Genomic DNA, 25,811 nt, shown 5'->3' on the forward strand with positions numbered 1-25,811 from the left:
CTGTAGACCACAGCAACTCCTCCCCCCCTCCCTGCAGCCTCTGCTGGTGTTGCACCCAGTATCCAGGTGGGCAAAGCTGGGTTAGATCAACTCCTCCCAGCTCACCCACCCAAGTCTTGGTAATGCACACCAAATTGGCACCTTCATCCACAATCACATCACGGATGAGTGTGGTCGTATTGTGTACCGATCTGGCATTAAATAACAACACACACAGGCCAGTGGGCACAGCAGATGAGCAACAAGGAACCCATCCGTGAGAGGAGTGGCAGCAAGGATTGCACAGGAGTAAATCACATTGAACTCAATAAGCATGCAAATGATCAGACCTGCCTTTCCCCTCCTTCCCCTCCTCTCTCCCTTCCTCCTCCCTTCTTCCTTCTTCCTCTTCCCCTGCTCACTCCAGGCCTCCATCCCAATGGTCACATGGAGAGGCACATGTTACCAAATTCTTCCAAGCTACACAGGAAGTGGATTGGACTGTGAAAGACCAACCCAAATTGTGTTTGCATTTTTACCAATTTGTAGGGCAGTACAATATCTCAGAGAGGTTAGGTCTCCCGCTACCCTGGTGCATTCACTATAGCTGACCAATTCCCCTGCTTTTTAAAGTTTGATGGAAATATCTGTTGGCTATAGGCATGTTCTTAAACCGCAAGGTTTTTTGCCTATTAGCAAATAAACATTAAACTTCAATATACTAACATATCAAATGAGAGCAGAGAGGTTTCCCCCACATAATCAGAAGCATGTGGTTTTTACTGCAAAAATGTGCAGTTGCTGTACCAGACATTGTGCTTACCAATCCTCACTCAAATTACTCCTTTCCATAATATTTTCCTGCACTGTGGCTGCACTGGATAATTTCTATGTTTAGAGTATGCTCCCTGGATTAGCCTTTAAGACAGCAACCTCAGTCACCTCTCGTCTTCCTTTTCCCCAGAATATGAGTTCAAGCCTTGGAACATATGAAATATGAGAATGCCTATGAGAACATTCAAAAGGCTTTTCATTACTCACAAAGGGCCCCCTTTACTCAAGACACCGGTGCATGTGGCAAGCACACATGCAACTGTTTTGCCATATAAACACATGGCAGGAAACTCCAGGTTCCTATGCCGTGCATAGTTAACTATTCAAGTTAACTATTACCCAAGACAGCAGATGCAAACTATGTAGGCAAGATGCAAAAGTCAAATTTACGCAGAGCATTCATCTTTAGTGTTCTGTTCAGTGCTCACTTTTAAAAATGAAGCTCAGTGCCTGCTTCTTTTAAGAATTAAGCACAGATATGATTATTGGTCCAACTATAAAGGCATTGATTGACCTGAGCCTTCACACATTTACTTGGGGACAGCAATCCCACCCAGCGATAACTCAGCAAAAGGCGCAGGGAACTACTGGGTAAACTCAAGGATGTATGACATTCTCTTGTCACTCATCTCTAAATCTAAGGAAGAAGAGAAGTAGGGAAGTTCTCACTACTTGCAAGGTCACAAAAGTTTGTATTAAATCCTCTAGGGCTGCTTTTTCTGGCAAAGAAGTTTCAAGTGAGGAAGTGGCTGGGACTACTTCGCTTCTTCCAACTCATCACTTTCCCTTTATAAATACTCAACCCTACATCTGCTTCGTCTCTACCTAGGCTCCCCGCAGCTGTACTTATAGGACACTACAGACAGTCTCCTGGAAACTAGGCGCGCGCATGAGACAAGGGAGGGATTCAAAAAAGGACTATAATATTCCGCTGGAAAGCACCACTGCAACGTCCGGTTTGCCTGAAGGAGCCAGCCGTTTGAGTTTTATTACAAGCGTTTGCGCATAAAGAGTACTTCGTCCCTTGTAGGCATACCTACACAGTGGTAATAACGGACTACCAGATGAAATGATCGGGTGTATACACTTACGAAGCCCTCTGGAGTTTCCAGTGTATTTCTACCCAAGCAAGTACGGGTAATAGAGTTTGAATACCTGCTTTGCTCCCGTAATTCTCCGCGCATTATAAACCCACGTTCCTTGGGCAATTTGAGTAGCTGGCTGGCTGTTTGGGTCCTTTTAAAAAGCAGCTTTAAGAAACAACTACGCCCCGCCTCTGTGTAGAGAGGTGGGGGTGACAGGCGTGACTTTGCTTCTGGGGCCTCCTTCGCAAGAATATCTTCAAAAGTCGGAACTTTTTTGTTCATGACCGAAGCAGAAATATTGAATCGCCGGCGAAGAAAGGGAAGAAAAGAGGACGGAAAGGGAAGACGAGGTCGGTGGATAGGAGAGTCGAGACGAAGAGAAAGATCAAGAGTAGCTTCCCTTTCCTTTCTTTCGCTGCAGGCGATGCGTCTCCTGGTCCCGATAGTGCTTTTGCTTGGAACACCAGGTAAGAGGACGTGTACACGGATCGGGCCGGGGAGTAGTGCTGCAGGCCCCCTCTCCGACTCTCCCGGATGTAAGCGAGCGAGGCGCTCTCTTTCAACCCTCTCCCCCCGCCCCCTCCTGCAGTCCGCTTCGGAATCGGTTTTCGGCGATCTCTTTACGCAAGCTCTACAGATACTGGAACGGGGCGGGCGCAGCTGTTCTCTCTTGTCGGATGCCCAAACTGCAGTAGCTGCTACAACAGTGTCTGCCTGGGAGATGAGCCAAGGCGGAGGAAGAGAAGGCTCCGCCTGGCCCGTTTATTGACGGTCCTCTCATCTTCCAACAGCCTGTGCTGAATGGCTGGCTGGCCCCCACCCCAAGATCTGTTAGGGGGACGGCGGCGGCGGCAAAAGGGATTTAGAAGCAGGCGAGCGAGGGGGCGTGCGCCTTTCATTGGTTATCCACTGGATAGCTGAGACAAATATAGTATAAACTGTTACACATGTGTCTGTTGGGAATACTCGTGCATGAACTTGCCACCGTCATATCCCTTTAAACACAGCTTCAAGAGAAGAGGGAGATCTTTTGCTAGAGATAAATCAGGTGCTTTGTCCTGAAATGTGACTAAATAGTGTGTGTATAACCTAAGAAATGTAGATCCAAACCAGGCAAAAGCAAAACTTTCATTGGAAGAAAAGAGAAAAATAGAGATGCCCAATAATTTTGTATGTGGCAGCATTACTCATTAATACCCTAACCTAGTCATAGGAGGTCCCTTCCCTACAACTATAAGAAATGACAGGTAGCAGAAATTACCCATCCTAGGCCCAAGGTGTGGGCGTGGAATACAGCTGCAGAGATGTGAAAGAGCTCTGGCCAAAAAGCAGGAAGGAATCAAGGTTTCCACTGAGATACAGACACACTTGCTGACCTCTAGCCTGAAGTCCTGCGCTGCACTCTTTGAGAATGTAGTTACAAACTGAAGCTCAGATCGCCATCTTGGGTCTCAAACCCTGCTCTTAAATACACTTTCTTTCTTACAAATCCATAGAAAAGGAGGGATCTTGGTATGAGGTGATCTTATGCCGTGAATATATTTCTTGCTGACACTCTGGGAAAAAACTAGTTCCACTTTCTAATGCCGTTCTGCTAGGCATGAGAGAAATCTGCCAAGAAATAAGAACACTTAATTCAGGGTCTGAATGTTTCTCTGGAATTAACAAATTATTATTTTGAGGATTGTTCCAACAGATGCCTGCGTCTATTTCTGTAAGGTTTCAGGGGGGGGAAAGGGGGGGCAGAAGTCCAGCGTGCCTTTGTGGTTGCCAAATCTCCAGCTTAAAATAAACCAGATGCCGGTCTGTCACAGGCACATGCAGTTACAACTGTTCATATGACATTAACTAGGGAGCGCTGCCCCGCTGCTTGCTCTGCTTGCCACCCCCCAGGCATCTTCGCTTCCATTGCTAACACCCTTGCTTCACCTGTTCCTCTGCTGCCCCATGCCACCACTCTGGACAAACTCTACTGCAGCTCTGCGCAGCGCAGCAGGCTGCACACCATCCTTTCCCCCAACCTGCTGTTGCAGACAAATTCTGCTGCTGTGCAGTGTGCTAGGCTGCACACCATTTTTTGTCCAGGCTGCCATGTAGGCCACCTGCTCTCAAAGGCTGCCACTGTTGCCACCTTGCCTGCTTGCTGAGGTGGGCAGTGTGTGTGGTATGCAGGTGGGGGGGGGAGAAGCATTCACGCTGCAGTTTGTTTAGTGCCACCTATCTGTTTTTATTATATGTACTAGGTTCTCTGCCCTGCTTGCTTTGCTCGCCAACCTTGCCTACCATTGCCAAAGCCCCCCCTTCCTTCCTGGGTCACCAAAGCCCCCTCCATGGTTTGCTGTAGCTCTTCCCCCACAGTGCCCAGAACTTCCCTCCTTTTTTCTCTCCCTGCCAAACTACCCCAGGGGTTGCCAGAGCTCTCCTCGTCTTCTCTGCCCCCCCCAAACCACTCCAGGGTCACCAGATGTCCTCTCCCCTTTTCTCCCTCCACCCCAGGGAGGGTTTCCCCTAGTTGATGAGGTTAAGACCTAGGCTGCAGCCACCAAGCTGCAGTGCTTTGGGTCTGCCGCTGCCGGGGCTGCAACTGCCATGCTCTGGGCCTGCTGCTGCACTTCATGTCTGCTGTCACCATGGCCACAGTCTTTTGTTTTTATTGTTTTTGGTAAGAGACTTTGCTGCCACACATCACACTGCATGACATCATGACGGCGGAATGTCTTACAACAATATGGTATAGTGATACATAAAAACAGATCTATAAACCCTAGCTTATCTTCTATACTTATATATATGGGCTCCTACTGGGAAAAAGGGTGGGATATAAATCTAATAAAATAAATAAATAAATTTGTTAATGGATCATCTTATACAGCAGGGATAAATAATACATGTAAATTGTGAGCCAAAACCATAAATTGACCTTGAAATGCAATAAAAATAATATATTCAATAGTTGAACAAACATGGGGGTACTATGCATCCTTCCGCAGAAACTGAATTTATAAATCTGGAATGCAATTTCACTCTCCTGTAAAACAATTCTGTTTGGTCTAGCTTCCCTGGGTTCTTCCTCCACAGGAAAACACATAAAGTATGAAATACATGTGCACACTCTACCTGGAGACATCCACTAGAGATCTGTCATTGGCCATGGTTCCCTAGGAGCACATGTCCAATCCAATGCATGTTTAAGCTCATGTCTTTAACCAATCCTACCTTATTTTTTTACACTGGGAAACCCCAAATAGGATTGTCCCACAAAATGTGAATGTGCTCTGCCCCTTTGGAAGTCCATTCTAGTCTTTTTCTGCAAACATTCCTCTACAGTAAGAGTAAATACATTCTTGGGGATATAGCGTTTGTGTTTCTTGGGGAACTTTGATATACATAATAGATAAAATTATGATTCTTTTTTTGCTTCTGCTATTTTCCTAGAACTATAGCTTGGAAATGCCATAATAAATTTTAAAAATGGGGTTGTCCTGAGTTCTAATGTTTGTTTTCACACCAGGTATAGCACCTTGTGTAAGGATAAAACCAGACAAAACAGATCTATAAACCCTGAAAGAAATGTGAATAGTCCCTTTTTAGTTTCTCTCCGCCCTCCCCCTGGTCCCACACAATGTAGCTGTAGTTGATTGCAGCACTGGTGAGGGGAGACATGCTGAACCCTTCCTCCTTCTGCCTTTTCTAGGAGCAAAATCACTTTCTCCAAGTGCCTTTTTCCAGTCAGAGTAGAAAATAACTGGGCAAGATGGCTGTTCTGGCCACAAAAGTGGCCTTCGGGGAAGGGTTAAGCACTCCTTTCCCACTGCTGCTCCAATCTCATTCTTCCATGGCTGCATTCACTTAAATGGGGCGTGTAGCATGAGAGTAGCAAGTCATCAGTTTGTGGGACTAAGTAGGAATTTTTGGGTTGCCTATGCAATGGTGAACATTAGGGTGCCTTTTTTGTTGTCTTTATGCTATACCATTTGCAGGCTGTACTGTATCTTGGATAACTGGTACTAGTTTGATTGGCACCATCGGCAGGTTCAGTGTGGGCAGTGAAGGAGTAAAGCTGGTTCTATCCCAGTGACCATGCTTAGACAACGTTTGGGTGAATGTGAGGCACTGTGACAGTCCCAGGTTCCTCTGTGACAGCTTGTTCCTGATGTGATCATTCAGTCAATCCCTTAGCTACATCCAAACTTCCCTTTAAACTCCTGCTACCACCATCTGTTTACCATCTGTTAATATAATTGTTTTTATATGTATTGATGACTGTCCAGTATTTTATTTACTGTTATTAATATGACTGCATTGTTATTGTTGTATTTTATCTCATTTTAATGTACGTCGCCTAGAGTGGCCATTTGCCAGATAGGCGACAAACAAATTAAATATTATTATTATTATTATTACAGAGAGCAGTGGGACTCTCCCTTTATATTCTTATTCAAGTATGTGTACACAAGCATATGGGATGAGCTATATTTACCTTTGTATCTTCCCCAATCTAGAATGGAGACACTTAAAAGAACACATAAAGAACATAACATCCAGAAGAAGAGGCCATTTTATACAGAACACTTAGATTTTTAATTTCCTGACCTTATATAATTGTCTGTCCTAACTTTCACAACAGCTATTATTTTACATATGTTTTCATTCTGTCTCTCATCTTATTTCCCTTTCCTTCTGCCTATCTCATAGCCACACCGTCTTTTTCAGCTTGTAATTTCCCAACTGACAATGTCTCTCACTCATTCCTCCACCCAACATTCCATTTCACTGCCCTGTTGTAAATCATTATTCCATTCAGTCTTCTTCACATCACTCTTTCAAGCATTTGTCCAAATTATTATTATTATTATTATTATTAAATATCTATCCTGCCATTCCTCCCAGAAGGAGCCCAGGGTGGCAAAGGACAAAATGCTAACATTTCGAAAACAGAACATCTTAAAACTAAAATATCTCTTACAAGCATCTTTTTAAAAAAGTGTTTAAAACATCTTAAACAATTCCAAGGTTACCAATGCATGGAGAACAATGGTCAGGCAATCCCAGTCCAGAAATGGCCACAGCTAAAAAGCTGGTAAAAGGCATTCCTAGCCACTGAGGTCACCTGGGCCTCTAGCAACAAAGATGGATACAGGAGCACACCCAGACTATGAACCTGCTCTTTCAGAGGGAGTATGACCTCTTCGAAAGCAGGCAATTGACCAATTATCTGGATTCAGAAACCACCTACTAAGTGCCTCTGGATTTGTGAATGCCCTGGGGGAGTTCCCAGTAGACAGAGCAGGTGACCCTGTTGAAGTACTTGTCATGCTGCGGAACAATGAGATGTGTTAGGCTCTTGATTCCTTTGCCCTGTGTGTGCTCTCCAGCATTGTGGAGCCCATTTTGCTCCTTGGTGCACCAGTGAATCAAGGGCAATGAAACAGTCCAGACGACAGCCAGAGAGCAAGTGGCAAAAGACGTGCTGTGAACCTGATCAGGCACAAGTAAAACAACATAACTGTGCCTACTGTGTGGCAGTGAGGGCAGCAAAGATGGCCTCCATCACATCCTTGAGTAGCCACCTAGTGGAACTTTTTCATATTGTCTGTGGTCTGCTAATATCAACTCCAGCGTTAGGCCCTTCAGAAGCCGACTGTGAATTGTTTGCAAGGCGCTTTAAGGGTAAAGTTGCTCCCCTCCATAGCAATCTTGATACCCCATCGACATCTACCGTAGTCCCCAGTGCAACGTCTGCTGCAGCATTTTGGGATCAGTTTCAGCTGATGTGGGCTGATGATGTGAATAAGATGCTTGCAATGATGCAGCCACCAACATGTCCTCTTGACCCTATTAAAGCTAATATGGCTATTACCAAGGGGGTATGACCAAGTGGATCTAGGGTGTGGTCAGCTTGTCTTTGTGGGAGGGAGTGGTCTCAGCCACCTGAAACAGGTGGTGATCTTATTGCTCTTGAAAAAGCCCACCCTGGACCCGTTGGTTTGTAACAACTAGTGCCCAGTCGCAAATACCCCCTTTTTAGGGAAGATGATTAAGGGGGCTGTGGCGCATTGCCATACTGCAGGATGACCTTTATTGGGAGGAGGACAGGGGGAGTGCTACCCTGTTATTCTTACTTGATCTCCCAGTGGCTTTGATACCATTGACCATGGTATCCTTCTGAGCCAACTTGGTGAGATAGGTATAAGAGGCACTGTTTTACAGTAATTCTGATCCTATCTTGAGGTCAGTTTCAGAAAATAACATTGGGTAATTGTCTTTCGGCCCCCTGGCAGTTGTGCTGTGAGATGCCGCAGGGTACCATCTTGTCCCCAATGCTGTTTAACATCTATGTGAAGCCCTTGGGAGCGGTTGTCAGGAGATTTTGGGCAAGGTATTGGCAGAACATTGATGATACCCAGCTCTGTTTCTTGGCAGCATCTGAATCGGGAGAGCTGTGCAAGCTCTGGACCAGTGTCTGGACTCAGTAGTGTGCTGGATGAGGGTCAATAAACTGAGTCCGAATCAGATGGAGATGCTGTGGTTAGGTGGTTCCCAAGTCCGGATAATTGATCAATTGCCTTTGGGTGGGGTCGTACTCCCTCTGAAATAGCAGGTTCTCAGTCTGGGGGTGTCCTACATACTTCTTTAACGCTGGAGGCCCAGGTGACCTCAGTGGCTAGGAGTGCTCTGGCTGGTAAGGCAGCTGCGGCTGTTTCTGGATTGGGTTAGCCTGACTACTGTTGTCTATGCACAGACAACCTCTAGACTGGATAATGCACTGTATGTGGGGCTGCCCTTGAGGTTCGTCTGGAAGCTGCAGCTGATGCAAAATGCAGTGTCATGACTGTTCACTGGAGTAGGATATCACCAATATGTTACCCCACTGCTGGAAGAATTGCCTTGCCTGCCCATTAGCTACTGGGCTAAGTTCAAAGTGCTGGTTTGGTATATAAAGCCCTATACAGCTTGGGACCAGGATACTTGAAAGATCGTCTTACCCCTTATATCCCCAGTTGATCACTGGGGTCTCCTGAAGATACCATCTTATCAGGAGGTCTATTCTGCACAACATAGGAAGGAGACATTTAATGTTGTGGCTCCTACCCTTTGGAATTCCCTCCCCTTCAATATTAGTCCTTATTCCTCCTCTAGGATGCACATCTTAATGTGGTGAGGGGGTTTGAGACTGTCAAAGAAGCTGAGAGCAATGCCATCAGGAATCTAGACCAAGAGGCTAGACTCCAAGCAGTGGCATCACTAGGGTTGGTGTCACCCAGTGCGGTAACTCATGGTGTCACCCCCATGGACCTCCTCCCATACCAGACCATACAGAATCCTTAGTAATGTTTTTTGTACTAATGTTACTCGTAAATTGTAATTCCTGTATATCACTGAATGTAATGGCAATAGTAGTGACATAAACAACTAGCAAAATTAAAATTACACCTTTAAATTACAATATCATACGCACAGCCCAAATTCTTGCTCTTATCACTAATGGGAGTTAATTATCTTGCATATGCCCATAGTAAATTTTCAGATACTTTCAGACCCTCAGCAATTTTCAAGTGGTGTATGTAGAAGAAAAGTTTGGAAACCCCTGGTATAAGACATCTGCTTATGTCCCTATGCTGCTCTCTCCCCTCATTTAGGTGCCTGGGATGCATGCGTGTGGACACACCTCCTTACAATTATGGAAAGTGATTCTTAATAATAAGTCTCCAGACACAAAGTTACATAGGTATTTATCAGTTGTTTAGTAGAAAATTCAGAAGTGCACAGTCTCTTCATGATAGTTGCAGCCACGTACACCCTTTTTTGCTCCTGGATTAAGAATGAGATCTTTGTTAATGCCTCCTCCCACAACAACAAATGTTCCTAAGAGCCAATAAGCATGGTAGGGGGGAGTGTTAACTACTGAAAAGAGTCTTCTCAGTGGCTGACTCACCTCCTTTCACTCTGATTGGCTCCAATCATCAGGAAAGGCAAGGGAGCATATTAGAAGACTCTTCTCAGTGACTAACACACTCACTTTTCATGCTGACTGTAGGATGCTTGGAGACATAGGGACCCTGCTCCCAAAAAAGCAGAGGGACTAAGTTCCCCTGGGCGACTACCCTCCTGGTGCTTATGGACATGACCGTAATATATTTTGTGACGTGCAAGTTCGATATTTATTAAGTGTGTTTAGGATTACACTGATGGCATTTCCAAATATGTACTTTCACACAGACTTTGGTTTTCCATAACACAATGTTTGTCCAAGCCTCCACACTTGGGGGGGCACTACTTGCACACCCCTTTCATAAGCACATCAAAGTTGGATACACACCTGAACCAAGACCCAGACAAAAGGGCACTCAAAACAAAAAGGTAATTACAGTGGCTGAGTAGATCTTGTACAGTGGTTATACTGACTGGGCAGCCGCTGTCCTTCATATTTTACAAAATACTTTTTCCTATACAAAAATTAAATTTCTGTGTATGAAAAAGTAATATATGAAGTCTCAATAGTGAGAAAAGTAAACAAGTGAATGGTGATCCAAATGTTTTTCATTCTCACGTTATGAAGCTAGCTGCCAGATGATGTATCACCTTCCCTACGCATGCAGCGTAGACTGAAAAAACAGCACCCAAACCACCATTCATGTGTACATGTTCTTTCCAACATGAATCTACAGGTCTCAAAACGTAATGTGTGACAAAGTCCTCAAACACCTTACAACATGCCTCAAACGTGGTCTCTTGTTCTACCAGCATGCCTTCACACCATCACTTTGCCAAAACATAAGGATAGATAAATTGTTTTTAGGGGGGTTCACAATTATGATTTCCTATTTATTTAATCTAAAAATATTTAAAATACATAAAAACAGCCAGGGGAAGATATTGGAGAAATATAAAATAAATACAAATAAAAAAGGGGGGGAGGTGAAGAGACCTTAAATGTGCTACTCACCATCTCTCAGCCTATCCTCTCCTCAGGATGAAAACAACAGAGAACCATGACCACCCCCAGGAAGAAGGGCACACTTAAAATGTAGAGGAAAAAATCATCTACAACCATAGCGTGAAATCAGATACTTATTGGGACACAGTATGAAGAAATATTTATATAAACATGACTCTCAAATATGTTTATGAATTACACAATCTGTAAATATATTTATAGTGCAATCTGATGTTTGTTTACTCAGAAGCAAGTCCCAATGTATTCAATGGGACTTACTCAAACTGGGAAGTGTGCAGAGAACTACAGCCTCAAGTGATAAGGAACTTGTTCTTTCAACTTGTTCTTTTAAGTTGAGACCTTATTCCAGTCTGAGTCTGTGTTGGAATTGCTTTTTAATATGTTTTTAAGCCTTTTCTTTTTTAAAAAAAGATGGTTTTTAAAGCTTTTAAAAAATATTTTCAAATATGTTTTAATATATTTTAAAGTCTGTTTTTATGATGTTTTAAAGTGCTTTTAGTGCTTGTGTTTGCCACCCTGGGCTCCTACTGGGAGGAAGGGCAGGATATAAATCAAATAATAAATAAATAAACTTCATTCACCAAACCCAAAATTCAGAATCATGCCTCTTTAGGCTGTTTTCCAACTGTTTATTCTTGCTTTATGGTTATTGGATTTTAAATGGCTTTATTTCTTGTTGTGAGCTGCCTTGGTTTTCAACCCTACCTCACAGGGTTGTTGGAAAGACTACACACACAAACACTGCAGATGTATAAATACATACAGCCCATATAATAGTTTATTGTCAAACCAGTTGGTCATTGCAGACAAATCAGTATTAGTTTTTTAAAAAGCAGTATTAGTTTCCTACAGAATAAAAACTGTAATACCTAAGTAAGCCCTGCCTACTTGCTTTAAAATAGGACTGGAGGAGGGGGAGACAGAAAGACAACACAAACACAATTCTTTTTTACATTCACTCTAAAGTCCCATTGATTTTCAGCACATTCATAACCATGTCTACTCAAAAGTAAATCCTATTGAATTCAATGGGATTTACTCTGGAGATATTGGATTAGCAATGCTTTTACCCCCACAAAAGCAAGTATTGGGAAGGTTTTCAAAACACTGCCCAGGATCTGACTCCTACACACAAGAGGGGAAAAAACTGAAATGTATATACTTACCCAATTTATGTGATTTTCAGACAAACGGGGGGGGGAACCCACCATTTTCTGGCCTTGCAATGAGGTTTACTAGACACTGCCACAGGTCAAACAAACACTTCACTGATTGGCTGCAATCCTGAACGGGTGGGGTTAAAGCTACGAAGTGCTATACAGTAGTTTAAAAAAAGATTTAATGGGGGGGGCTGACGTTTTTATGTATATCTTGAGAACCGGACCACCTAGAAACTTAATTTTTTTTAAATTAAAGCTGAGAATCACCCCCCTCTGATGGTGTCACCTGGTGCGGTCTGCACCCCCCACACCCCCTTGTGACACCACTGACTCCAAGCAGGGTCACCCAAGTGAATTAAAATGGACAGGAATGGGACATTTTCAATCAGGCAACTACAAAATATTTTATGCAGGAAATGAGAAATTAAGAAGAAATGGGGTTGCTTTAATAGTGAGAACTGATATAGCAAAAGCCAATAGAGTTGCTACAAATTACTGAGAATGAATCTGTCCAGAGTTTGACAAAAAGTTGTCAACAAATATGGAAAACTAAACAATGGCCCACAGACTGAAAGTGTTCAATACATATCCCAATTGCAGAGAAAGGAGATCCCAGGGAAAGGAGAACCCAGGGAATGCAGTAATTATCGAACTATTGCCTTAATATCCCATGTAAGTAACGTAATACTGAAGATTGTACAACAAAGGCTCTTACCATATATGGAGCGAGAAATGCCCGATATCCAAGCTGGATTTAGAGAAGGAAGAAGTACCAGAGATCATAGCGCAAACATATGTTGGATAATGGAACAGACCAAGGAATTTCAGAAGAAAATCACCCTGTGCTTTATAGATTACAGCAAAGCCTTTGATTGTATAGATCATGAAAAACTATGGAATGCTTTAAAAGAAATGGGGGTGCCACAGCATCTGATTGTCTGATGTGCAACAAGACAAGATACAAGATACAACAGGATACTGTAAGGGCAGAATATGGAGAAATCAATTGGTTCCCCATTGGAAAGGGTGTAAGACAGGGGTGTATTTTATCACCCTATTTATTTAATCTGTATGCAGAAATATCATACGGAAAGCAGGATTGGACCAAGATGGAGGTGTGAAAATTGGAGGGAGAAATATCAATAATTTAAGATGTGCAGACTATACCATATTACTAGCAGAAACCAGTAATGATTTGAAATGAATACTGTTGAAAGTTAAAGCACAAAAGCAGGACTTCAGTTGAACGTCAAAAAAACTAAAGTAATGGCAACAGAAGATTTATGTAACTTTAAAGTTGACAATGAGGACATTGAACTTGTCAAGGATTATCAATAACTTGGCACAGTCATCAACCAAAATGGAGACAATAGTCAAGAAATCAGAAGAAGGGAGGGGGTGGTGACATCACCCAACAAAGATAGCGTCTTAGGTCTGCTCTCCACTACTCCTGGGACTAATTCTTAAGCTTTTAAACCACCCAAAGCTTCAACTGAATTTCACAAAGAGGTGTTTTGCCTTTCTGATGATTGAGAGCATACAGTGTGCTAAAAATTTGGAACCTCAAGCAAACTCTCACCAGGATCTAGCAGGAGGCCTGGAACGCAGGAGAGAAGAAGATATAAATGCTGCCATTTCTCCAAAGGCCCCTAGGAGCGGTAAGGTAGACGTTGATCTCATGTCTGATATTCTGGAAAAATTTAGAGAGGACATGTTTTCTGAATGGGAGAAAACTATACGTCCTCTACAGCAAGAAGTTAAAGAATTAGCAACTCAAGTAAAAGAAACCGCACAAGTAACAGTGGAGGTGAAGGGACAGGGAATGAAGCACAAGGCGGCCATTAAAGCCCTGTCACTAGAGCACAATAATCTGAGAGTGAGAGGGGCCATTGAACAAGCGGGAGAAACAAAAGAATCTTTACTAAAGGACTTGGTAATGTGGCTGAACAATCAGTTTCCTGAGGTGAAACTGACAGAAGAAGATATTGAAAGAGCTCACAGAGCTTTATGCTCAAAACCAAAAGGGGGGGGGACGCCCTAGAGATATCCTAATACAATTCAACAACTACGCCCTGAAGGAAACAATTTCTCAGAAGATTAGAGCCCTGGAATCTTTAGAATGGAAATGCTCCCCTGTCTCTGCCTTTCAGGATCTGAGCCAAGATACACTGCAAAGGAGGAGAGATTTCAAACCATACACAGATTTGTTCCGCAAAGCAGATCTGCAGTGCAAGTGGGGATTTCCCTTCAAACTACTTCTAAAAGCAGATGGGACCACACACATTATCAGCTCAATCAAAGAAGCAAAGAAGCTAGTGACTTATGGGTCTAAAACCAAGCAGCAATGAAAATATGGAAGCCATTTCTGACAGCTCAAGCGAAGAAGAAGACAGCTTAAAATGGAGGGAAATGCGAAAAGGCGGCAAAAGAGGACGGCGCTTTAACTCAAAATCGTAACTTATTTCACTGATGGCTTTAAGTCTTTACACTCTGCTTAAAATGGTTCATAAGGAAAATCAATAACTCCTAATTATAAAAACAATGTTTAAATATAGCATCAGAGATAATACTTATTACATTAGGCTTGTTGGCAATGTTACCGCTTGGGTTGGTTACAAGGGGGGATTTACAAATTATGACTTTCACAACTAATTTTTAAGATTAAACTGCATTGTTCCGGGGGGGGGGAGAGGGGCAGTTAACTAGTTCACCTCCACAGTTTCATACCGAAGTGAAGGGATTTTGTCTCTTTAATTCTTGGCTCCTCTCTGAGGACTCCAGTGATATGAAACAGGGAAAGTATGTTTTTATGTTTACTGGGTTGTTGGGGGTGGGTGGGAAAGGTTCGTTAAGAGGGAGGGTACTTATGCTCTAATTGAGAGACAATTAAATATGAAAATCGTAATGCCTAAAGGGAGCATACGTTCGCTGTCTTTCTCCTTAAATACTAATGCCTGATTTATCAATTATGCCCTGGAATGTTAATGGGCTGGGGACGGTGGTCAAAAGAAAAAGAGTTGCTAAGTTTCTATACAAGAACAATGCAGATATTATATGTCTCCAGGAGACTCATGATCCAAAACTCCAGTACTTCCCCCTAGAGAAGGAACTTGGTTCTCTTCCCCAGGTTCCTCCAAAGCCAGAGGAGTGGCATTATGGGTAGCTAATAGGATTGCTTGTGTAGTAGACAAAGTGCTCACAGACTCCCAAGGCTGATATGTGCTAGTCAAGGGCACGACTGATAGCGTAAAATATACACTGGGCTCTGTCTATGCCCCAAACACAGCACAGGTAACCTTCTTGTCAGATTTCTTTGCCCAACTAGAATTATTCCAAGAAGGTAAACTAATACTAGGAGGAGACTTAAACCTAGCACTAGACCCACTCCTAGACAGGAAGTCTGAGTGTTCTAATACCACACACAAGACAGACTCAGGACTATCCGCCCTGTTGAACTCACACAAGCTGGTAGATTCTTAGAAATTTTTGCACCCCCTAGGTAATGATTTCAGCTTCTATTCATACCACCATCATACATACATGAGGATAGATTACATTCTACTTACAGATGACCTTGTCTCTGCCTTCAAATCAGTCACAATTGACTCAATAATTATTTCGGACCATGCCCCAGTCTCTGTCAAACTAAGTTTTACCCCACAGCAACACAGACCTTGTTGATGGCACTTGCCCCTAAACCTTCTTCAGAATGTTTTGGCTTCTGATAAAATTAATCAAGACATTAAAGAATTTCTTCAAAATAACAACAATGAATCTCACAGCCCAGCAGTTATTTGGGAAACACTTAACGTGGTAATTCAAGGCACAATGATAAGTGAGCAGAGGAAAATACGTAAAGAGAGAGAACTGGCAAGGTTCACTTTACTTAGTCAAATAAAAGCTTTGGAACACCATCATAAACTAAAGGGAGACCCAATCATCTTTACTGAGTTGACCAGGAAAAAATCAGAATTGAGATCCCTGGAGGTGGCTAAAATCTCAACAGCAGTACAATTTGTAAATCAATTCTTTTATGAATTTGGAGACAAAAATTCAAAACTGTTGGCAAATAAATTGAGAAAGAAACAAACCAGGAACAAAATAATAGCATTAAAATCATTGGACAACAAAAAATTTTTTAACACAGAGGAAATTCTGGATGAATATTGTCGTTACTATGCAACATTATATGAATCTGATAATCCAGAAACCCAGTCAATAAATGAGTATCTTATAAAGCATGGTACTCATCAGTTGAGCCAGGAACATGTAGAATATCAGTTTTGGAAATATCAGTTTTGGAAATCTCAAACGCTATTATATATGGTTATAGTGGTGCTTTCTATCAAAAATACAAAGATTTATTAACCCCTCTCTTACAGAAACTCTTTACAGATATTCAAAGGGTGGCCAAATCCCGAATTCTTGGAAAGCCACACATATTACTGTTCTGTCTAAACCAGGCAAAGATGAGGAATCAGTCAAGTCTTACAGTCCGATATCCCTTATAAATATAGATGCTAAACTGTTCACTAATATTCTTGTAGATCGTTTAGCCAACTTAGCCCCAAATTATATTCACCCTGACCAAGCTGGATTCATTTGCTTCCACTCATTAACTGACCCGGTCTGCAGGATACTGAACACCATCTTCCACACTAACCTTAGGAAAAACCAAATGGCCTTGGTGTCAAAGTGGAGTGGAATTTCTTATTTACTATACTAGAACACATGAAGTTTGGTCCTATTTTCCTTCAGGTTTTGAGATCACTATATAAGGGCACTTCTGCTTGCATCAGGGTAAATGGTAGGGATTCCAAACACTTTTACATAAACAAAGGTACAAAACAAGGTTGCCCTCTTTCGCCTATTTTATTTGCCTTTGCACTTGAACCTCTTGCGAATGCAGTAAGACACAACCCCCTAATAAAAGGGGTTACAGTAAATGGTCAGACGCATTTGCTCAAATCTTTTTGCCAATGACATAGCTATGATGTTGTCTAACCCAGAGGAAGCAATTCCAGCACTAATGAAAGAAATCCAGACCTACGGGAAAGTGGCAGGTCTTGAGATTAATTTTCAAATATCAGAACTTTTATGCTTTAATATGCCTCCAGAATTAACCCAAAGATTACAAGAAATCTCCATACTGAAGATATGCTCCAAGTCATTCAAATATCTGGGCCAGGGAAGTGATTAATGCCTCATTGCGAGAGGGAGTGGTCCCTAGCTGCCTGAAAGAGGCGGTAGTAAGACCACTTCTGAAGAAATCGTCCCTGGACCCAGAAAACCTTAATAATTACAGGCCGGTAGCAAATGTCCCATTTCTGGGCAAGGTCCTAGAACGAGTGGTTGCCGGCCAGCTACAGACACTCTTGGATGAAACCAATAATCTGGATCCATTTCAGTCGGGTTTCAGGCCCGGTTTTGGCATGGAGACAGCCTTGGTCGCCCTGTATGATGACCTTTGTCGGGAAAAAGACAGGGGGAGTGTGACTCTGTTGATTTTCCTTGATCTCTCAGCAGCTTTTGATACCATCGACCATGGTATCCTTCTGGGGAGACTCGATGATTTCGGAGTTGGCGGTACTGCTTGCCAGTGGTTCCGCTCCTGCTTGGCGGGTCGTCTCCAGAAGGTAGCACTTGGGGAACATTGCTCGGCATCCTGGGTCCTCCAGTATGGAGTTCCGCAGGGGTCAGTTCTGTCCCCCATGCTTTTTAACATCTATATGAAGCCCCTGGGTGCGGTCATCAGGAGTTTTGGAGTGTGTTGCCATCAGTATGCTGATGACACACAGCTCTACTTCTCCTTTATATCTTTTTCAGGTGAGGCTGTCAATGTGCTGAACCGTTGCCTAGCTGCGTCAATGGACTGGATGAGAGCTAATAAACTGAGGCTCAATCCAGACAAGACTGAGATGCTGTTAGTGGGTGGTTCTCCTGACTGGATGGTGGATGTTCAACCTGTTCTGGATGGGGTTACACTCCCCCTGAAGGAGCAAGTTCGTAGTTTGGGAGTTCTTTTAGAACCATCCCTGTCACTTGAGGCTCAGGTAGCCTCGGTGGCACGGAGTGCCTTCTACCAACTTCGTTTGGTGGCCCAACTACGCCCCTATCTGGATAGGGAGAACCTCGCTTCAGTTGTTCATGCTCTGGTAACCTCTAAATTAGATTACTGCAATGCGCTCTATGTGGGGCTGCCTTTGAAGACGGTTCGGAAACTGCAGCTCGTGCAAAATGCAGCGGCCAGACTGGTAACAGGGACCAGGCGGTCCGAACATATAACACCGATTCTGGCCTGCTTGCATTGGCTGCCTATATGTTTCCGGGCCCGGTTCAAGGTGCTGGTTTTAACCTATAAATCCTTACACGGTGCGGGACCACAGTATCTGGTGGAACGCATCTCCTGATATGAACCTACCCGTACACTACGCTCAACATCGAAGACCCTCCTCCGGGTGCCTACTCAAAGGGAAGCTCGGAGGGTGGCAACAAGAAAAAGGGCCTTCTCAGTGGTGGCCCCCGAATTGTGGAATAGTCTTCCTGATGAGGTACGCCTGGCGCCAACATTACTATCTTTTCGGCGCCAGGTTAAAACCTTCCTCTTCTCCCAGGCATTTTAATACGTGTTTAATATGTGTTATAAACGTTTTAAATTTAAAAAAATTTAAGGAAGCCCATTTTTAATGTTGTTTGAATTGTTTTAAATATGTGTTTTATTGTATTTTGATAGTGTCTGTTGTGAACCGCCTAGGGAGCTTCGGCTATGGGGCAGTATATAAATTTAATAAATAAATAAATCTTGGAGTGGTGATCCCGAAAAACCTATCCAAATTAATGCAATTAAATTTTACTCCCATAATTAAGGAACTAATACGTATGCTAAAAGAATGGTCCCAATTCTCCTTATTGGATTGGGCCAGATTGCAGCAATAAAAATGTATATTTTACCTAAATTAAACTTTTTATTTCAATCCATTCCAATACTGATTCCTAAAAACAAATTAACAATTTGGCAATGAATTATTAACAAATTTATTCAGCAAGGTAAAAAGCCCAGATTAATCAAAAATACTCTTTATAGGTCCCCCAAGAAAGGCGGTCTGGGCATACCCAACCTGCAATTTTATCATGATGCATCTCACCTAAAAAGCATAATACCTCTACTGCAGGAATCTACAAACAAATCTTGGACTGGCATGGAAAGAGACAAGAATCCAGAGGTCTCCCATTTGTGATTTATATGAAGAAAAAATTAGATGATATAACTAACCCATTTTTGAAAAATAATTTAACAATCTGGAAAAATTGGCACTCAAACAGGGTGACTACTGGGGTGCGGGGGGTGCGGATCGCACCCGGGTGACACCATGAGGGGGGTGACACCCAGAGCCGCACCCCCCACACTCCCACTAGTGATGCTGCTGCCCCCCTGGCACCTGGTCTGGTGCGTGCCAAAAGCAGGCGCCTCCTCACTGGTGGTGAAGCCTGGATGGGCCTTCCACCGTCAGCGTGGAGAGCAGCATGCACGCACGACCAACCATCCCTGTCCATGCCCCTGGGAGGGCGCGTGCCGAACGTCCGCACCCCCCGCACTCCCGCTAGTGATGCCGCTGCACTCAAAATTAACCTCCCTCCTTTTGCCTTTGACCCCTATTCTCAATCATCCCATGTTTTATGAAAGGAATAAATTTCAGCAGTTCAAAGATTGTGAAAAGGTGGATCTTTACTGCATTAGAGACTTTTAGCCATCCCAAAACGCCTGACCAACTAAAATCTCAGCTCAAGGAAATTAAAACATCCTGGTTTCAAATTCACCAAATTTACCATTTCATCACAATGCCAATTATCATCCAGCAAGTGACAAGACCCCTAACCCCCTTTGAATCTTTCCTTGCTCAACCTTGGGGAAATGGCAAGGGGACATTATCAAAAATATATGGCATATTACTAGAGACAACAGTAGGTTCTTCTATAAACCATAAAGCCCCTTGGGACAAAGACCTTAGTCAAAACATCAGCGAATCTGACTGGAATGGTATTTGGACTAGAACCCCTTTCAAATCTGTTTCTTCTAGGATCCGTGAAAATGCACTGAAGCTGATTTTCAGATGGTACCTCACTCCCCACACCCTACATAGAATCAATAACAAGCTCTCCCCCTTGTGTTGGAGAGGGTGTGGAGCGAGGTACATTTGTTGTGCTCTTGCATGCTGATTGTTCCCTTTTGGGAGGAAGTATTTAATGAAATCAACAAGATTACCAATCAATCCCTTCATTTAGACCCATCTCCGGCTCTGCTACTTATAGCTGATGAAGCCAACAATAAAATCATACACAAAACCTTGACAAATTTTCTTCTTATAGCAGCACGACTGGTGATAGCTGCTTCCTGGAAAACACTTGACCCACACATGATTCATAAATGGTATCAGGAAATATGGAAAATAGCACTTATAGAAAAACTAACACATAGTTCAAAAGCAATGAGACAAGGAACAGATGCAGACAAGTTCTGTGAACAATGGTATAGCTTTATTGTTTTTGTTAGTCAAAGTGATGGGGCATGCAAACCTCCAACCTTGCATGGTCAGATTTGGCGGTCCACATTGGGATAATTATCTGGAAAACAATTCAGGACAATAACCATTTAATATATGCTTACCTCCCTAGAGCATTATAGGTACCATAACTCCTATTGTCAACTGCACTGTTTTCTCTCATTGTTGTTTAAGTTATTCTTGTTTTGTATTCTGTTCTACCCAAAACCAATAAAAGCATTATTTTAAAAAAAAAGAAATCAGAAGAAGGCTAGGACTGGGGAGGGCAACTATGAGAGAACTAGAAAAGGTCCTCAAATGCAAAGATGTATCACTGAACACTAAAGTCAGGATCATTCAGACCATGGTGTTCCTGATCTCTATGTATGGATGTGAAAGTTGGACAGTGAAACAAGCCGATAAGAGAAAAATCAACTCATTTGAAATGTGGTATTGGAGGAGAGCCTTGCAGATACCATGGACTGTGAAAAAGACAAATAATTGGGTGTTAGAACAAATTAAACCAGAACTACCACTAGAAGCTAAAACGATGAAACTGAAGTTATCATACTTTGGACACAATGAGAAGACATGATTCAGTAGAAAAGCCAATAATGCTGGGAATAAGAGAAGGGAGTAGAAAAAGAGAAATGCCAAACAAGAGATGGATTGATTCCATAAAGGAAGCCACAGACCTGAACTTACAAGATCTGAACAGGGTGGTTTATAACAGATGCTCTTGGAGGTTGCTGATTCATAGGGTCGCCATAAGTCAGAATCAACTTGAAGGCACATAACAACAACAAAGTCCTTATTTTTTCAACAAGCCTTTTAAGTCAAGTCCTTATTCCAATGTGCATCTGCATTGGAATTGTTTTCAAGATGTTTTGTTTTTAAGATTTTTTAAAGATGTTTTGTTTTTAAGATGTCTTAAAGATGTTTTTATTTTATTTATTTATTTAAATATTTCTCTCCCACCCTTGTACCCTATAATAGGGCACTCAGGGCAGCTTACAATAAAATTGAACACATACATAATAAAATTGTAGACAATAAAGTTAAAAAATTAAAATATATTAAAATACATAAAATACAATTAAAATTAAATACTATATTTTATACACACACACACACACATATAGGGGAGTGTACTGAAGGGACTGAAGAAGTAAAATTCAAATAGAAGGTGTAAAATCAGTTTCAAGCTCTACCTTTGGTCCCTCCCAAAGGCTTTCCGGAACAAGATGGTTTTTGGAAGTCTCCGGAAAACCATCAGGGAGGGAGCAGAGCAGGCTTTTTGAGGTAGAGCCAGTGTGCTGTAGTGGTTAAGGTGTTGGACTATGACATGGGGGACCAGGGTTCGAATCCCCACATAGCCATGAAGCTCAGTGGGTGACTTTGGGCCAGTCACTGCCTCTCAGCCTCATGAAAGCCCTATTCATAGGGTCGCCATAAGTTGGAATCAACTTGAAGGCAATACGTTTACGTTTTGTATTCCAAAGCTTGGGGGTCACAGCTGAAAAGGCTGTCTCCTGCGTGCCTGTTATTCTAACATCTTTCATTCCAGGCACACAGAGGAGACCAGAGGCAGATGATCTTAAATCCTGGGCAGATACCTAGAATCATAGAATCATAAAACAGTAGAGTTGGAAGGGGCCTATAAGGCCACCAAGTCCAACCCCCTGCTCAATGCAGGAATCAATATGGGTGTTTTATAATTTGTTTGCTGCCCTCAAGGAATAAGCCCTTCTGAAACATGAATGACTGGAGGGAATTATTCTACAGCAATCTGTCCCTCTATGGCTGTGGTTCTCTTTTGACAGTCCAGTACAATTGGTTGGAGACTAGTATGCTGTAAAAATACACAGGGCACAGGGCAGAAATCTTAGCCTAGGCAGTAGAATGCCCTTGTATGGTATCCAGGAGTGAATAATAGACAAAGTCAAAGCTTTTCAGAGAGAAAGGGGTGTATCTATAAAGTAAAAAAATTGCAAGGCAAATTACAGAAAGTTTGTCCCAGAAGGGAGGAGGAGGAAGGAGAGAGATCAGAGCTTGGAAAAGTTACTTTTTTAAAACTACAACTCCCATCAGCTGCAGCCAGCATGGCCACTGGATTGGGCTGATGGGAGTTGTAGTTCAAAAAAGTAACTTTTCCAAGCTCTGAGAGAGATGAATAGAGGTTAGGTAGCAAGGCCAGACTTCTTGTGTGGGGGCACTCTAGAGGGAAAGGAGAGTGGGGGAGAGAGAAGAAATCAGAGGAATGGGAGAAGAGTGTCATACTGCAGTCTTGTAAATATCCTTGCCTATAATCTGCTTGAAAACATGTCAAAGTGTGTGGGTCCTCAGCATTAGGATGACTCAAAGAAGGCTGGAAGAACAGGCATTGTCTGATCATGACAAGGCTTTAGTGGGTAAGGATTGAGAGATGATGAACTGCAAAGATGGTGAACTCAAAGCCACGCATTCCAAGCGTTAGTCAGATGTTGTGTCTTAGGCAAGACTGCTCTCAAAATCAGAAGGATCCAAGACTGGTTATAGTCTTGAAAAACAAAAACTAGGCTGGCAACTGAAAGGGAGATTTCCAGGTGAACAAAAGAGAAGGATGCATTTTTCTGAACAGAGTTGTGCTGTTGTGCAATGTGTTCTTGCATTGTGGAATGTCACACAAGAGCTCAGGACTGTCATAGCCTATTAATAAGTGGTAAAGTGTTGTCTTGATTGCATTAAGATCTGGAGAACCTCTGGCTTTTGAGCCCAAGGTATAAAAAACCAAAGTGCTTTCTTGTCCATATCAGTAAAGGATGGTGGCTAGTTCTGCAAACACAGCCTGTCTTGAATTATCATGTTTTGCTAGCAAAAATTACAGACAAGTTGGTGATTATGAGTCAACATGATAGTGAGGGGACAAAATGGAGTGAACAGGTGCTCTCTGGTAACATGCTACTTTTTTACACTGCAGTTAAAACAAATGAATAACCTTTGTGTTCAGTTTTTGTTCCTGATTTAGTAAGGCTGAAAACCTCAGGATCCATCTTTCTTGCAAGAAAGCTCTAGTTGGCCAAATAGATATGACTGGGATGAGTTGGATGCCATGGGGTCTGGGCTGCGCTGGCAGGCTCCTGGCTGTGCTGGGCTGCACTGGCCTCTGCCAGCAGCATCTCCTATATTATTTGCAATTACAAAGAAGTACTAGCCGATTAGAGCAGATCCTAATATTAAAGGTTTGGTTATTAATGACCAAGAGCACCTTATCAACCTCTTTGTGAATGACGTACTCCTATTTTTAAGAGAACCTCATGACATGCTCCCATGGCTGCAAACCCATTTAGCTAATTTTAAAGAAGTAGTGGGGATAGAAAATTACAGGAACTCTGAACTTTTTTACAAGCACAGGCTCACTTGAGTATTGGTCTCCTGCTGGTGTTTGGTGGCTTTAAATATCTAGGGATAACTATTACCAAAGACAATATGGTAATAATTAATTAAAACAATTAAAAAAGTGTAAATTTGACCCATTAATATGAGCTATTAAAACTGAGCTTTATTCTTCGAAAAACCTTTCCCTTTCTTGGCTTGGCAGAGTGGCTGCAGTGAAAATGGCCATTCTGCCCAAATTCCTCTTCCTCTTCCAAACTCTCCCCATTTATCTCCCTGAGACACTCCTACAGAAGTGGCAACAAATGCTTGACTCTCTGTGACGGCGGTAAACATTCACACTTAAGTACAGCAGTTCTGTATCGTACTTGTTACCAAATTCTTCCAAGTTACACAGGAAATAGATTGGACTGAAAGACCAACCCAAATTGTGTTTGCATTTTGACAAATTTGTAGGGCAGTACAATATCTCAGAGAGGAGGTCAGGTCTCCTGCTCCCCTGGTGCATTCGCTACAGCTGCCCAATTTCCCTGCTTTTTAAAGTTGGAGAGAAATATCTGTTGGCTATACTTATGTTCTTAAACTACAAGGTTTTCTGCCTATTAATGAATTTCTCTGCTTTTTAATCTGGAAGGTAAGAAATGGGATCCTGTGCAAGTTTAATGGATTGATCATTTGCATGCTTAATGAGTGCAATAGGATTTACTCCTCTGCAATCATGCTTAGGATAGGTGAAACTCACCACAGGGGATGGGGAGGGGAGGAGGAAGAAGGGCAGGGGTGGGGAGGAGGACAGAGGGGAGGAGGGGGATGAGAACAGGCAGGAGGGAGAGGGAGGAGGAGGGTAGTCTTGATCATTTGCATGCTTATTGAGTTCAGTGGGATTTACCTGTGTGCAATCACGCTTAACATATGTAAAACTGACCAGGGGAGGAGGAGGGGAAGAGGGGGTAGGGAGGGCTGGAGTGGGCAGGGGAAGAGGAAGAAAGGAGGAGGAAGGGAGAGGAGAGGAGGGGGAAGGAGGAAGGGAGGGGAGAGGGAGCGGAAGGAGAGGAGAGGAAGGAAGGGAAGGGGGAGGGGAGAGGGGAGAGGAAGGAGTGGGAGAGGGGAGGAGGGGTTTGGAAGGGGAGGGAGAGGTGTGAAGGAAGGGGGAGAGAATGGGCAAAAGGGAGGCAATGGGAGGGAGTAGAGGAGGGCAGGTTTGATCATTTGTATGCTTATTGAGTTCAGTGGGAATTACTGCCATGCAATCATGGTTAGGATAGGTAAAACTACCATGGGGGAAGGGAGAAGGGAGGAGAAGGAGGGGATTGAAAGGGGATGGGGAGGAAAAGGGCAATTGGAAGGGGATGGGGAGGCAATAATGTGCAATCATGCTAGGATAGGGGGAGGGGAGGGGGAGGGAAGGAGGGGATTGGAGGGGGATGGGAGGGAAAGGGCAATAGGAGGCAATAATGTGCAATCATGCTAGGATGGGGGAGGGGAGGGAAGAGGAGAGGGAAGGAGGAAGGGAGGGGAGAGGGGAGCAGAAGGTGGAAGGGAGGGGGAAGGAGGGGATTGGAAGGGTAGGGGTAGGGGTAGAGGTAAAAAGGAGATGATGAGAGGGAGGAGGAGGGGAGGGCAGGTTCGATCATTTCCATGCTTTAGTTCAATGGGATTTACTCCTGTGCAATCATGCTTGATCAAGCAACTGTGCAGTCTGGAAATGCTGCCGGCTGGGAAAACAAAATTTCTGATCTTGACCCTGCCCTTAGAAAGGTCCAAGATAGTACCCCTGTTCCAGAGCCTCGGTCTAAAGATGACCTATCTCAAGGCTTTTGGTCTTCTTATGATGGCAGGATGTGCTCCCCTTATAGTAGGCCAGGGAGGGGGATCCAGG

At 43.1% G+C, this 25,811-nt stretch overlaps 1 protein-coding gene across 2 annotated transcripts in view; it reads left to right on the forward strand.

The window, feature by feature from the left end:
- Positions 1-1,483: 1,483 nt before the first annotated feature.
- The window catches only part of VSTM4 (V-set and transmembrane domain containing 4), an 89,346-nt gene continuing 65,018 nt past the window's right edge, over positions 1,484-25,811 (forward strand). The window contains exon 1 of one of the 2 annotated variants that reach the window (XM_061634764.1): positions 1,484-2,365. In XM_061634764.1, coding sequence (XP_061490748.1) covers positions 2,179-2,365 — 187 coding nt within the window. In that variant the 5' untranslated portion in view covers positions 1,484-2,178. The remainder of the gene's footprint in view (positions 2,366-25,811) is intronic. The other variant, XM_061634763.1, reaches the window with a different exon arrangement.

This window comes from Rhineura floridana, chromosome 7 (assembly GCF_030035675.1).
Source record: "Rhineura floridana isolate rRhiFlo1 chromosome 7, rRhiFlo1.hap2, whole genome shotgun sequence".
Lineage (NCBI taxonomy): Eukaryota > Metazoa > Chordata > Lepidosauria > Squamata > Rhineuridae > Rhineura > Rhineura floridana.